This window comes from Cetorhinus maximus, chromosome 1 (assembly GCF_964194155.1).
Source record: "Cetorhinus maximus chromosome 1, sCetMax3.hap1.1, whole genome shotgun sequence".
NCBI lineage: Eukaryota > Metazoa > Chordata > Chondrichthyes > Lamniformes > Cetorhinidae > Cetorhinus > Cetorhinus maximus.
In genome coordinates, this window is record NC_135879.1 from 234,558,204 (window position 1) to 234,574,223 (window position 16,020).

At 47.2% G+C, this 16,020-nt stretch overlaps 1 protein-coding gene across 2 annotated transcripts in view; it reads left to right on the forward strand.

Annotated features, from left to right (window-relative positions):
* slc4a11 (solute carrier family 4 member 11) overlaps positions 1–16,020 on the forward strand; it is a 232,749-nt gene that overhangs the window by 199,938 nt on the left and 16,791 nt on the right. For both annotated transcript variants that reach the window (XM_078554605.1, XM_078554596.1), the window contains exons 14-16: positions 1,923–2,133; positions 7,450–7,556; positions 12,444–12,612. In XM_078554605.1, the coding sequence (XP_078410731.1) occupies positions 1,923–2,133; positions 7,450–7,556; positions 12,444–12,612 (487 nt within the window). The remainder of the gene's footprint in view (positions 1–1,922; positions 2,134–7,449; positions 7,557–12,443; positions 12,613–16,020) is intronic.

Below are 16,020 nucleotides of genomic sequence, written 5' to 3' on the forward strand. Positions count from 1 at the left end.
CTTGTGATCCAAAAACGCTTTTGCACCTTATGAAGTCATTTTGTACCGCCGTCACTGTTGGAATGCAGTCTGCAGAACAGATGGTTTGCACACACAAAACTCCCACAATCAGCATTGTGATGCTCAGATAATCTGCTTCAGTTGATGTTGGTTGAGGGGTAAATATTGGCCGGGATATTGGGAAGAATTTGGCTGCTTTTCTTCGAAATCGTGCTGTGGGATCTTTTCAGCCCTCTTGAGAGCATTCCCTCAGGACTGCACTGGGAGCGTTGGCCTCAATTTTGTGGGGCTGCCAATGAAACATTCTATTTGATGAAGACTTGATGGGAAAGAGGAAAGCTATCTCCAAGGAGCATTGTAGTTAGATGTTTCACAGAAGGCTAAACCCTCAAAAGTTGATGACTTTTTAATGCTGGGTTCCAAATTTTGGTCTGTGGTTCAGTATTGTCCCTTATGAATGAGAAGTGGACTACGTGGGAAGAGCTTAAAGATTTTGGCGTGCGATCCCCTGTAACTCACGCTACATATTCACTTTGGCGATTCACTTTGGTCATTGTTTGTTGTCCAACAGTTACTGTTCTTATCTTTTGTCTCTGCCCCATTTAACCCCTTCCCTCCATTCACCCCCATTGGCCCCTCAGAAGTATGGTTCCTCCTTTCATGCTTCTTTTTCTCCCTCAGCAGTTCTTGACCCGGTAAAGACCAAGTTTGCTCAAGACAGGACTCCTCCCATATCTAAAAGAGCCTTTCTAATGCTTCTCTCAATCTCCTGTACAAAAAAAAAACAGCTCATTGTCTGATAGAGGAGACTTGCACTTTCTGTTGTGATTATCCTTGTCCAACTTATTAATGGTACTATAGCCACTGTTCCTCTTATCTTTCCAGCCAAGTTTTGCTGTGCTAATCTACAGCATCGGTTTTCAGCTCACCTGATCTCTTGGTCCGCTGAAACCTAGATGTGTTCCCTGGCTGCTGACACCATCCCTCCCTCTGCCAACAGACTGAGGCTGAAAACAGGCTGTTCACAATGTTGTCGTATTTGACTGACCCCCCCAAGATGAGCTTCCACCTATCTGCAATGCTGTAATATCGCCCGACTCCACCCCTGCCTCTGCTGCTGAAACCCTCGTTCACTGCCTTTATTACCTCCAGGCTTGATTATTTTAATGCATTCCCGGCTGTTCTCCCACATTCTACCTTCTATCAATTGAGGTTAGTCAAAGTCCTGCTGCTCGTGTCCTTACTCACAACAAGACATACGAACGTACGAATTAGGAGCCAGGAGTAGGCCACACGGCTCCTCAAGCCTGCTCCGCCATTTGATAAGGCCATGGCTGACCTGATTGTAACCTCAACTCCATATCCCCGCCTACCCTGATAAGACCCATTCCCGCCCCCATCACCTGTGTGCTTGCTGACCCACGTGGGCTCCTGTCAATCAACTCCACGATTAAAATTTTCATCCTTGTTTTCAAGTCCTCTCGTGGTCTTGCCCCTTCCTATTCTCTCCAGTCCCACAACATACCAAGATATCTGTGCGCCCTCAACTCTGGCCTCTTGTTTTTAAGTGCACCGCCACTGGCAACTACCCTTCAGTTGCCGAGGGCATAAGCTCTGGAATTCCCCCACTAAACCTCTCCACCTCTTTTATCCTTTTAAGACATTGCTTAAAACCTACCGCTTTGAACAAGTGTTTCTCCATCCGCCCTAATATCGCCTTACGTGACTCGGTGTCCGATTTTGCTTTATGATGAATTGCAAAGTGCCTTGGGACATTTCGTTAGGCTAAAGGTGCTATATAAATATAGATTGTTGTTGTAAAATGATACATTCGTATCCCTTTGTATTAAGGATGAAATTCTTGGAAGAAAGAAAAGCTGACAATACTGGCTATTTACTCTTTCTCTCCCTTTCCTCTTCAGTTTTTCAGAATTATTACTTCTGTCCTAAAATTCAGACGGACCACCTAGGGTGGAGCGGGGAGCTTGGCTCTGCTTTTAACGCCAGCTCTACAAGCAATGCTACAGATCCTGATGGCGGGGACTACTGCGGGCGAGACACTGCTGTCCTCAGTCTGCTGCTGATGATCGGCACCCTTTGGCTGGGGTACACCTTGTTTCAGTTCAAGAAAAGGTATCTTTCCCCAAAAGCTCCTGAAACAGGCAGACAGCCTCCAAGTTGGCATCAGTCGGCTTGTGCATCCTCGAGCCTGCTAGATCCCCCCCTCTCCTGGCCAGGTAGATTGACCCATCGCAGTGTTGCCCGTTGCCATGGTTACAGGCTCTATGTGGACAGCCACAGCACCGTGCTTATCAGGAAAATGTTTATGGTGTGGCTTTAAGAAAAAAAAAAGTAAAATTATCATTTACGTTTCATTTGACGAGGCTTTCTGATGCAGGCAAGTTGGTCAGTTGAGTTTTGTGGTGACATTCGGGATACAGGGACTGAAATACCTGAAGGGCGTATGTACGCAAGGCTTTTGTAGGTGTCAGGGCAATTTGAGAAGGCTGCTCATTTTTAAGGAAACATAGGAGTGCTTTGACTTCATAGAAGGATTAGGTAGGATGTAGAGCACAGAAAGAGGCCATTCAGCCCAACCAGCTCATGCCAGAATTTATGCTCCACTTCAGCTTTCTCCAGTTCTACCTAATCTAAATCTATCATGTATCGTATCTGTCGTAACCCTCTATTCCCTTCTCCCTCACATGCTTATCTAGCCTCTCCTTAAATCCATCTATACTACTCACTCCAACCCCTCCCTGTGGTAGCAAGGGCCACATTCTTAGCACTCCCTGAGTAAAGATATTTTTTCTGATTTTCCTTTCTTGATTTCTTGGTGACTATCAGATTGATGGCATCTGGTTTTTCTCTCCCCTTCCTCACAAGTGGAAACATTTTCTCTGTGCAGACTCTGTCAAAAATGTCCATAATTTTAAAGACCTCCATTAGGTCTCTCCCTCAGCCTTTTCTCAAGAGGAAATAGACCCAGCCTGTTCCTCCTCTCTGCCGGGTATTTCTTGTAATCCTTGTAATTTATTTTGCACTCTTTCCTGTGCCTCTGTCTTTAACTAGTAATGTATGCAGAACAGGTCCTGTTTAAAGCACATTCTAATAATGCATTTCCCTTTTGGTGCATTTTGTAGATTGGGGAATTTCCTGAATAACATTTTCATTTTAGCGTGTGTACAGTGCATACCCAGTCCTATTTTTAAAAAACAGACCGATGCTTCACTCACCGCTTTCCTGTTCCAACCCACCTGCTCACCGCTCCTAGGCAAGAGGGAGGAGGAGGAGGAGGTGGCAAGCAGGGAGGCCAGGGGAGGGGAGTGACGAGGGGAAGGGGGAAGGAGCAAGCGGGAGGGGGGAAGAGGTGAGCGGGAGGGCTAAGGGCTGAGCAGGAGGGTCAGGAGGTGGATGCAACGTGCACAGGGAGAGCGGCGAGCAGGGGGCAGAGTCAGGGAGGGAAACGATGACAGGAGGGTCAGAGGAGGGGAGCGGTGAGCCGTAGGGAAGCATCGAGTGGGTGGGTCAGGTAAAGTGGCAAATGAGAAGCGGTGAGTGGGAGGGTCAGGAGGGGGAAGCAGTGAGCGGGCGGCTTGGGAGAGGCTGTGACCAGGAAATGGCGAGTGAGGGGGCTGGGGGAGGGGGCTGGGGGAGGGGGCTGGGGGAGGGAAGCTGCGGGCGAGGGAAGCTGCGGGCGAGGGAAGCTGCGGGCGAGGGAAGCTGCGGGCGAGGGAAGCTGCGGGCGAGGGAAGCTGCGGGCGAGAGGGCTGGGTGAGGGAAGCTGTATGCCCGGGTCAGTGTCTACCCCCTCAGCATTTCCCTGTGCATGCTCATCCTCAGAATCACTGCTGGACTCATCGTGTGCAGCCGCAGCCACTGTGTCGACGTCTTCATCGTCCACAACGTCCCCACTTTCCAGCGCGAGATTGTGGAGAGTGCAACATGCTACCACTGTCACCGAGACACGATCTGGGGGGTACTGGAGTGCGCCCCCTGAGCAGTCCAGGCATCGGAAGCACATCTTGAGAAGACTGATGGTTCTCTACACCATAGCCCTTGTGGTGCTGTGGCTCGTATTGTACCACTGCTCAGCTTCTGATCTTGGATGGCGGAGAGGCATCATGAGCCATCTTCTGAGGGGATAGCCCTGGTCATCCACCAGCCATCCATCCAGTCGGGCTGGAGCACTGAAGAGCCCCGGCACCTGGGAGTGTCTGAGGATGTAGGCGTCGTGGGAGCTGCCTGGGTACCTTGCACAGACTTGTCGAATCAGCATCCTGTGATCACACACTATCTGCACGTTCATGGAGTGGAAGCCCCTTCCTGTTGACGAAGGCACCGGGCTCACCCGCTGGCGCCTTGATGGTCACATGTGTACAGTCTATAGCACCCTGGACACGGGGGAAGCCAGCAATGGCCGCGAAGCCTCTGGCTCACTGTGTCTGACTTGCCTGGTCCCAGTGGAAGTGGATGAAGATCAATGAACACCTGAACAGAGCGTCTGTAACCTGCTTGACACAAGTGTGGACAGCTGATTGGGAGATACTGCAAAGATCAGCCTCCGAGTCCTGGAAGGAGCCAGAGGCATAGAAGTTGAGGGAAGCTGTGACCTTTAGAGCCACTGGCAAGGGGTGTCCACCGACACAGTTAGCGGAGATCTCAGGGCCAATAAACTGACAGATATAGTTGACTGTCTCCCTTGACAGTCGGAGCCTCCTTCGGCACTGCACCTCAGTCATATTGAGGTAGCTGCTTCGATGCCTGTAAACCCTGGCAGCAGAATAGTGGCATCTTCTGCAGCCCCTTCTGCCTTGGTCTACCTCTTGGCCCTGCCCCTGTCCTCCTAAAGGTGGCTCCCCTAGAGACTGAATGTGCACTCCTGGCCTCCTTCCTTCTAGCCTTCCCTTCCTCCTCAGAGGAGGCGCCTGCAGTGGAGAGTTCAGCTCCCATTCCCAGGATCTGGGAAGGCTTCCTGAAACCTGCAGACCCAAAAAAGATTCCTCACTGCAGAGTGCTGACCTGAGGGTTAAGAGTCCAGATGAAGCAGCTGGGATAAGTTTTGCAGATCACACAGGCAAGTTTCAAAATCTTTGAAAAATCAATGCTTGAGAGAGCACACTCGCAACCCCCAGTGAGCCCTCTTATCCCACCCGTGGATGAGATTTATATAAATGTGTCCTACCCACCTGCCCGTTGCGCCCGTGCGCCGACCCGAAGATTGCACAGGTGTCGAAAAATCAGCGTCGATTGGTGAGTCAAGGGCCTTAAGTTGCCTGTTAATTAATGGCGGGTGTGCAGCAGATATCACCACGCGCCCACCCAATGAAATATCGCGATGGCATGTGGCGACATTGGGACGCTCGCCCGACGTCTCCGCGCATCATTTTACACATGGATGCACGCCAACGGGAAAATCCTGCCCTAGGTATATTACATCTACGACATTACCCTTGTCTACTCTCTTGCCTCTTCAAAAAATTCGACAAGGTTGGTCAAGCGAGACCTTCCCTTTTTAAATCCATGCTGACTATTCATTATATTTTTGGCTTTAGATGTTCTTCTATTCTCAACTTTAGTCAGTACTCAACTACTTTTCCTCCACTGATGTTGAGCTGACAGGTCCATTGTTCCCAGGACATGTTCTATCTCTCCTCTTAAATATAGGTATTAAGTTAGCTATCTGCTGGTCTTCTGACACTTTATTTTTCTCTAACGAATTATTACGCATGTGGGCTAAGGCATCTGCTATCTCTTCCCTAAATTCTCTTAAAATGTGTGGGTATAATCCATCCAGATGAGGGGCTTTACCCTCTTAAATTAGGCTAGTTTATTTACCATTTCAGCTTTCAATTTACAAAAACAAGGGGGTTATGCAACACCTTTTAAAAAATGTTGCTTTGGCTTCAACTAGAGTGTTGTCAATGCTTGGGCACCAGATTTTAGGAAGGATGTGAAGGCTTTTGAGAATGTGCAGAAGAGATTTATTAAAATGCTACCAGGGATGACTGACTTTAGTTGTCCAGGAACTGGAAAAGCTTGGTTATTCTCCTTTGCGCAGAAAATATTGCCAAGAGATTTGATAGCGCCGTTCAAAACCGTGAAAGGTTTTGCAAGAGTAAAGTAGGGAGAAACTGTTTCCAGTGGCAGGAGAGTCAGTAACCAGAGGACACAGATTTAAGGTGATTGACAAAAGAACCAGAGGTGACATGAGGAAACATTTCTCTTTCACATTGAGGTATTGTGACCTGGAAGGCGCTGTCTGAAAGTGTGGGAGAAGCAGATTCAATAGTAACATTCATAAGATAATTATACTTGAAGAGGTAACATTTTGCAGGGCTGTGAGGAAAGCATAGGGGAGTGAGATTAATTGGACAGTTCCGCCAAGAATTCGGCACATGTACAATGGACTGAATGGCCTTGTTGTGCGCTGTGATATGATTCTGGGTATGCTTCTACTGAGTGTCTTTGATTTCAGGCCTTATTACCATTATTTCAGGAGACAAATCAAATCCCTTGTCCACTAAATCACTTCTCTAACCCTACACCTTGGTTTGCCTGTAGTTCAGTAATTTGGGAATCGTTTGCCTACTAACCCTGAAAATTGGGGGCAGTGACCAACTGTGATGCTGAGAAGAGAGGGTGTGTGTGGTTAAAATGAGAGTCAAAAATCAAGTGAACACTAGCCTCTAACTACCGAGTGAGTAGTATATTATCGTTTGAACATAGCTGACGTGGAAGGCACTTTGACACCGCGACTTAAATACCTGTTAGGAAGATGGTTTTTGTCACTGGCAAATTCGAAGATCCATCTGGTTTGCTTCCAACCAATGATGGCAATGGAGTTATTGACTATCTTAGCAATCGATCTCTATCAATGAGACTACAACAGGCTCAGAAGGAACCATGGTCCTCAAGCATGTAGCACATGCCAGGCCTTAAATTGCTCCCGTATTGTATCCTTAAATGTTATTTTATTGCCTGAAATCTGTTTAATTAATAAAACTGTGCGGGCAACTGGCCTTAGAGAGATGAGACATTAAATATGTATTATTGAACAATAACTCTGGAAGCTGTGCCAATTTTAATGATTTTTTGTTGAGTCTAGCCCAACCAACATCCATTGTTGCTTTAAGATAAAAGCAAAACACTGCGGATGCTGGAAACCTGAAACGAAAACAAAAACTCAAGCAGGCCGGACAGCATCTGTAGAGGGAAGGACAGAGTCAACGTTTCGAGTCCATATGACTCTTCAGCTGTGAAGAAGAGTCCTACGGACTCGAAGCGTTGACTCTGTCCTTCTCTCCACAGGTGCTGTCAGACTGGCTGAGTTTTTCCAGCAGTTTTTGTTTTTGTTCCATTGTTGATTTATTTGTTTTTTTTTTTAACCAAAAATTCCATTTTTCCACACAGGTGTACTTAAAAAAATTTCTTTCTTTTTTTATACAGCCCTTTTCTGCATGCCAGGGTCCGAGAAACCCTGTCTGATTGTGCCTTGCCGATATCTGTGGTGGTGTTTTCATTTGTGGGATCATTCCTTTTTAGAGATATAAAGAGTATGTTCATTCTTATACTTCACGAAGCCTGTGTTATTTTAGCTTTGTTCTGGAATCATTCTGCTTGGCTCCATTCAGTTTGATCACCCTCCCGTTCTACTGCCTTGGCCTGCTTTCTCTCTCTTTTTCTAGAAGCAACTTGCTGTACAATTGTACTTAATCTGCAGTAGTTATTAGTGAGACATCATGGCTGAGGGATGACAACTGATGTCTTTGAGGAGGAGACTGCTGAAGAGCTTCACTGAGGAGTGGGGGAAGATGAGTGGGAGAGGCCTTGGTTTATGTGTCTGGTGAAGAAGTGCGTTAGTGCTTAAGAGGATGTTCAAAGAATTGGTGAACATTGTACTATAAGCGGTGGGGGGGGGGTGGGAGAAAAACGAGTCTTGAAATAAATTGAAGGCTTGCGGGTAAGTGAAGCATCATCTATTAGGTGAGCTTTTCCATTTGTATTTGGTCCAAGGACATGATGAGCGAGATGTGTTGGAACCTCTTCAGATATGCTGGAGCTTATTCAACTTTGGATGAGCTTAAATTTTATAGATGGGCGTTGGCAGGAGAGGAAGAAACCATTGGCAGAAAAGATTAAACTCTGTTTCAAGCCAGTTTTAGGAATTTAAAAAAAAAATATTGTTTCAAGGCAGATTTCCTTAAAGGACGTTAGTGAAACAAATGGGCTTTTACAACCATCGATGATAGTTTCATGGCCACCGATTACTGAGACTAGCTGTCAATTCCAGATTTTGTTCATTGAATTTAAATTCTGTTGGCTGAAGTGGCAGGATTTGAACCCCTGTCCCTACAGCAATAACCTGGGCCTTTGGGTTCCTAGTCCAGTGACCTTACCGTCTCCCCATAAAGAGAAGTTACACGGGGTTTGTTTAAAATCAAAGGAGTTGGATGCTGAGCATGATGAAGAACTAGAGACAGAGCAATCAAAGATGAGGGGGCGGAAACTATTGGCCGAACTTGATGGCACAAAGAAACAATCAAAAGGACGTCAACTACAATCCAGGTTAGAGTGATTGGAGAGGAGGCAAGCTAATCATGAACATCCTTTTAGTAGAAAGTTATGTCAGTGGTAATTTGCTGAGTGAATGATGCTTGCTACCTCCTGTTCTCTCCTTCAAGGATTAATTTGCAATCACCGCGGACAGTGCTGGAATTTTCAACAGAAGTACAGAGCAGGCAAGCTAAAAATAATACATTTTACGGAAATAAAAAGGGTACTCTGTATAGGTGCAGCCATTTCCTCAGACCTGAGGAAACATTCCCTGACAACATTTGCAAAGTTCTGACCCTTCCAGAAATGAAGAACTTGCATGTATTCAGTTCCTTAAGGATGCCCCATCGTACTTTATAGCCAACACAGTGTAGTTGTAATCGAGGGGAACATGGAATGTCATGAGATAAATCACTGAACAATTGTTGAGGCGTAAATGTTGGCCAGCACACACAGAAAATTTCCCTGGCCTCCATGGGATCTTATCACCTGCAAGGGGAAATGGGGACTTGGTTAGGAGCTGGGGGTGTTATCCAGGTTGTCATTGGAGTGGGGATTGAACCCACAAGGTGTGGATTTAGAAATGTGTGTGTTAGCAGAATCAAGGTTGAGTCATTGAGTACAGCGGCAAGCAAAGCAGGGCAGTTTGCAGACGGGAAGACTTAACAATGAATGTCACCAAAAGTACCCTGTGGAATTGGTCAGAAGACCTTAACTCTTCAAATATTGATGTGACATCTTCCCAAACAGCCAGACACCTCCTTGGTTTCTACTCATGGGGATTGCTCTTCCCTGTGGTTTGCTGAACCTGTAGCCTAAACAAAATGGTGCAGTAAGGGAACTCTCGGCAATCAGGCCCAGCCCTGCAATACTCAGTGTCTAATTCTGACCTCCAACCCACCCCTGATTTTCCTTGCTTCACCATTGGTAGCCACCCCTTTCATCTGCCGAAGCTCTGGAATTTCCTCCCTAAACCTAACTCTTTCATTCTCCAGCATTATGCACGTTGCTTTAAACTTGAGTTTAAAGTCTCCAGTTCCCAAATGCTGCGCGGAGCGGTTATTGTCTTCACCAGACTACTCTCTGTTGTCCTCTTAGGCCGTCGTTTAATAACCAGCCAGTGGGTTGGGATTTTTCTCACCGTGGGCAGAAATTTGCCCCCGTCGGAGGGGTTGTGTTTTTAGGCGGGGCGCAAACCGGATCGGCGCCCCCGATCGGCGCCGCGCCGCCATTTTACGTGGGCGGGCCAGTTAAGGCCTACCCAGCGTGACGCGCACCTGGAAGCGCTGAGCGCTCTCTGTGTGGGCGGGGGAGTGGTGGGGGGGGGGAGGATTCCCTGAGTCGGGGCCTGTGATTTTTCACGCACGTGAAAGAGCGCAGAAACCTCCCTGAGGCACGGAGCTGCCTCAGGGAGACTAAGTTTGGAATGAAAGTTGTTATTAAAGACAGAGAAAAATTATTTAGGCATGTCCCCTCATGTGACAGCGTCACATGAGCTTGGACATGTTTATCGAATGTTTGAAAACTTTTTATTCAATTAATAAACACTTCACGAAACCTCAACCCGCCCGTGGATGAGATTTCATGAAAAATGCGAAGGCCGCCTGGGCTCTTCGCCTGCCCCCCCTCGCCAACCTTAAGGTTGGGCGGGCAGCTCAATTAATTACTTTAATTAGTTTCTTAATGGCCTTAATAGACCTTTGACCGCCGAACTGAAAATCTAAATGATGCGCGGTGAGGTCGGGATGCCCGCCTGACATCACCGCGCGCATTTTACGTGTCGGCGAGCGTGCCCCGCCCCTGTTCGTCAACCTGAAAGATCTTCCCCGTGTGTGGCCTTGTGCTAATGGAGCTGGCAGAATTTGTCAGTGGAAATCATGATCAAGGGCATGAATGATCCCGGGTTATGACAGGAGACCCTCTAATTATCATCGCAACTTATCATTGTGGCTATTCAGATGGTGCTAGAACGAAAAGCTTGCATTTGTTAGCTCCAGGCTCCACTGTCGACATCTTAAAAGATTATTTCACAGTGCTATCAAGTGGCACTTGCTTAGCAATAACCTGCTCACTGATGCCCAGTTTGGGTTCCGCCAGGGTCACTCAGCTCCTGACCTCTTTACAGCCTTGGTTCAAACATGGACAAAAGAGCTGAACTCCCGAGGTGGGGTGAGAGTGACTGCCCTTGACATCAAGGCTGCATTTGACCGAGTGTAACATCAAGGAACCCTAGCAAAACTGGAGTCAATGGGAATCAGGGGGAAAATTCTCCGTTGGTTGGTGTCATACCTAACACATAGGAAGATGGTTGTGGTTGTTGGGGGTCAGTCATCTCAGTTCCAGGACATCACTGCAGGAGTTCCTCAGGGTAGTGTCCTAGGCCCAACCATCTTCAGCTGCTTCATCAATGACCTTTCTTCCATCATAAGGTCAGAAGTGGGGATGTTCGCTGCTGATTGCACAATGTTCAGCACCATTCACGACTCCTCAGATACTGAAGCAGCCCATGTCTAAATGCAGCAAGACCTGGACAATATCCAGACTAGGGCTGACAAGTGGCAAGTAACATTCGCACCACACAAGTGCCAGGCAATGACTATCTCCAACAAGAGAGAATCCAACCATTGTCCCTTGATGTTCAATGACATTACCATCACTGAATCCCCCACTATCAACATCCTGGGGGTTACCATTGACCAGTAACTGAACTGGACTAGCCATATAAATACTGTGGCTACAACAGCAGGTCAGAGGCAAGGATCGTGCGACGAGTAACCCACCTCCTGACTCCCCAAAGCCTGTCCACCATGGATGCACAAGTCAGGAGTGTGATGGAATACTCCCCACTTACCTGAATGAGTGCAGCTCCCACAACACTCAAGAAGCTTGACACCATCCAGGATAAAGCAGCCCGCTTGATTAGCACCACATCCACAAACATTCACTCCCTCCACCACCGACACACAGGAGCTGCAGTGGGTACCATCTACAAGATGCACTGCAGGAATTCACCAAGGCTCTTTAGACAACACCTTCAAAACCCATGACCACTACCACCTAGAAGGACAAGGGCAGCAAACAGATGGGAACACCAACAACTGGAAGTTCCCCTCCAAGTCACTCACCACCCTGACTTGGAAATATATCGCCGTTCCTTCACTGTCACTGGGTCAAAATCCTGGAACTCCCTTCCTAACAACACTGTGGGTTGTACCTACACCACATGGACTGCAGCAGTTCAAGAAGGCAGCTCACCACCACCTTCTCAAGGGCAACTAGGGATGGGCAATAAAGTGCTGGCCCAGACAGTGAAGGCCACATCCCGTGAATGAAGTTAAAAAATGCAATAGTACACGACTCTCCTCTAAAACGTACCTCTTTGACTAAACCTGTCCTTGTGTGGCTCTGTCAAATTTTGTTTACACTCCTATGAAGCATCTTGGGATATTTTGCAATGTTAAAAAGCAATATATCAATGCAAGTTTAGCTTAAGGAGCAACCCATCATAGACTGCCCTACTGTACTGGTAGCTTTATTCTATGATCTCTTCCAGTCTCTCATCGTACAGAACATGTGACTAGTTCAGATTGCCTTGTGACTGCCCCTAACAGGAAGAAGGATTCAGCAGGGTTGGTGAGCACAAGAATAGGCTTTTTAACGCCTTAAAATTCCTTTTTTTAAAAAAAAACTAGTTAACTGCAAATTCTCTCCTTTTAAATCGATTATGTACAGCTCACCAGGTGTTCTAAATATTGGGAATAAACACGAGGCAAAAATTGCGGGTTGTGATTTCAGAAGTTGTATATTAGAAATTTTATTATTCATTTATTTGTTTTTTAATGCTGACATGTTCCGCTCCTAATTTTGCTTTTATTTCTATTTTCCAGTTGCTTCGTTTAGTTATAATCCCAATAAGGGCTTGTTCAACCTGGCCCCATTTCACCTCCTCTCGATTGGAGCAATATTCGGCGGGATGGGTTTGGGCTTCCTTCTCTCAATGCTCTTCTACCTGGAACAGAACATTGTGATGTCATTAACTAATGCCCCTCAGAACAGGTAAGGCGTCAGAAGTAATGAACTTTCCCCACTCAGGGTGGCCTCGTGCACTTGGTACAATCTCCTCCGGCCTTGCTTCCCAGCTTACCCCTTTCACTCTTCTCACTTTGGTCTTCTGCTCGTTCTCTCTGCCCCCTTCATCTGGAGGTCTTCAACCATTGAGGCCTGTGCTCTGAAACACTCTGTTCCGAAGGTCTTTCACCTTGCTACATCTCTTCCCTGCTTTCAAAATCCTTCTTGAAATGTGTCTATTCCCTCTGTCGTCTTCCCTACTAATTTACCCAGTTGCAACATTTGTATTTTTGTTTTTCTTAAAATGCTCTCCATGTTGTGCTAACCCAAATCTTAGATGAGGCTGCAATTGGAACTTTGGCTCAGATTTGCAGAGTTAAAGAGGTTCTGCACCTGAACCCAAATGGCAGTGGATCCGGAATACCGCTCCCATTTCACATGGATCCTATTTTCGCTGGTTGGGTGGGGACATGGGAGAGGGATGTGATTCACACGTGGGAAACCTGAAATCATCAGGGCTGCCATTAGACCACATATTTGTTGGGGCGAGGTCTGTTTCCTATAGTGTGTGACTTAAATTTTTTTAAAGTAGACATGAATGTCTGTAAAAGGTGGATAAAACCTGTGCAACTATCAAATTATTTAAACCCCCTGCTCTTTAAATTTTGGAATAAGAACAGCCTGCTGTGTCTGAGTTGGAAAAAATTTGGTACTTGCAATTTCAATAGCTGTTTGTTGATATAAGCCTGAGGGCCATCAGTATTGTAGTTTTACAGCTTGAGTCCTTCCACAACCTATCATTGTCACAGTTTCATAGGTCCAAGGGTTTATTAAGGGATTTGATGTTAGTCTATGAACACAAATGTTTGTTTTTATAGTGGAATTAAGTAATTGGGGGGATTTAACTGTGTTGAATAGAGTTTTATCAATGAGCGTGCTTTTTTTTTTAATATCGTGAAGTCTGTAATAGATACTTAGAACTTTATTTTATTTAATGCATGGTTCTTGAGGTCTTCCCATTGTGCATACTGGGTGAGCTGGCATAGATCATGTAAGGGCAAAGGGTGGTTCATGGGTTGGCATGAGTTGGCACTACATTGGAATAATGCGTGATTAGGCCATGCTCATAAGGGGCCATGGGAATGAGTAGCGAGCGTGTCATGGATTGGCATGAGGTTGGCATAGTAAGGGCCCTTGGGGATGGGTAGAGGGGCATAGATTGGAATGGAGGGTATGAGGGACCATGGAGGGGGGGGGGTGGCTAGAGAGGCATGAGTTGGCATGAATGGGGCATGGGGAGAGTGTGAGTGAGTGAGAGGGTCTGACGGGTGAGGGCTGGAGGGCTCTTCCTATTTTACTGTTTTTGTTACAACTGGAGTGAAGTCCTAGAGCACAACGATGGGCCTTTTTAACCAGCCTGCCTCGACACTCGGCAGCCCGGGGGGCAGGGGGGTGGGCTCAAGTCCAGCCTACAACCGCGCCACCCCTCCCCCACCTCACCCCCGCCCCCCCCCCCCCCCACCCCAGCACAACCCCCAACCCCAACCCCACCCAAGCAATGGAAATCAGCCACTGGCGCTGTTTCTCCAGAGACAGTTGCATCGAGATGGGAATTTTCCAGACACTCTGCACCTGCCTTGGGAGCGGCAGTGTAGGTTTTTGTGCCTGGACCCTAAACTCAGGTTTAGGGAAGGAATTCCATTCTGCCTCTCTACGTCGCTCTCTCCCTTTCCCTGTGTCGTATTCTGTTTTATAAAGCACCCTGAAGTGCTTTGGGGTTTCTCTTACGTTAAAGGTGCTATATAAATACTTTTTGTTTGCGGAGCGAGATTAGAGAATTACCTCTTTTGGTCTATCATGAAAAGATCGGGCCATAACTCCTGCAGAGTTGGATTGCCACTCTGCTCCTATTTACTACACTAAAATGCAGCCTTAACTTTGCCGCCCGACCTTCCGACTTGGGCCGGGTGAGAATGCTGCAGTGCAGCGGGTTCCCCGGGCTTCCTCTTGAGTGTAGCAGCATTGAGGTGTAGGGAAGCCCCACCCCCTTTTCACAGCAGTGGCTGCCGTAAAGCGGGTAAGCTTAAAAGGTTCAGCCACTTTGGGAAACCAGGGAGGCGGTAAATGTGTCAGGAGGGTGGTTGGGCAAGAACGGGGGCAGGTGGTGGGGGTTGGTTAGGCATGGGGCAGGGTGGGTAGGTGTGGGGGATGGTGGGGAGGGAGCTATTTGGGAGGTGGGGATGTAGCTGGGGTCGAGAGGGTAGTTGGTGGGGGTATCAGGGGGGTGATGTATTGGCTGTGGCATGGGGGTGGGAGTCAGGGGCGGGGGGTGGGGAGCGTTGGGGGGGTCATGACCATAGTTAGCCAGGAATTAGAAGTAATTTTAATCCTTTATAACTTTTCCTGAGTAGCTATTCTGCTACGACAGTCGAACCCATCCGAAGTTTATGATTTAAATCAGAGTTTTGTACGGTTCCCATTGCAGGGCAATTGCCCAATGGAAGTTTGAACTTAGAGATAAAAGCAAAGAACTGCGGATGCTGGGAATCCAAAACAAAAACAGAAACAGAAATACCTGGAAAAACTCAGCAGGTCTGGCAGCATCAGCGGAGAAGAGCACAGTCGACATTTCGAAGGGTCATGGGGACTCGAAACATCAACTGTGCTCTTCTCCGCCGATGCTGCCAGACCTGCTGAGTTTTTCCAGGAAGTTTGAACTTCCTGGAGAGTTGCCGTCTAATCCTTACGTGGGGACTTCAGGGGTACGGGGGTTACCCCAGAGCATCTTTGCGGTACCTCCACCCCACCCTGCCCCAGGTAGGATGCCCCAGAGAACGGAAGTTATGGGCCTTGGCATGCAGGTACAGCAAGTGATTAGGAAGGCAAATTGAATGTTGTTTATTACAAGGGAAATGGAATGTAAAAATAGGGAAGTTTTGCTACATTTGTACAGGATGTTGGTGAGACCACATCTATAATACTATAGTTTTTGACTCCTTACTTAAAAAAGGACATGATTGCATTTTGAAGCAGTTCGGAAGAGGTTCACTTGACTGATTTCTGAGATGAAGGGGTCAGCTAATGAGGAAAGGTTGGGCTTGTATCCATTGGAGTTTAGGAGAATGAGAGGTGATCTTATTGAAGCACATAAGATCCTGAAGGGACTTGACAGGGTGGATGCTGAAAGGATGTTTTCCCCTTGTGGGAGGGACTACAACTAGAGGACACAGTTTAAAAATTAGGAGCCTCCCAATTAAGACTCAGATGAGGGTCATTCGTCTGTGGTATTCTCTTTTGCCAAAGAGCAGTAAAGGTTGGGACATTGAATATTTTTAAGGCTTAGACTCTTAATTGACAAGGGGGTGTCAGAGGGTATAGGGGGTAGACAGGAAAGTG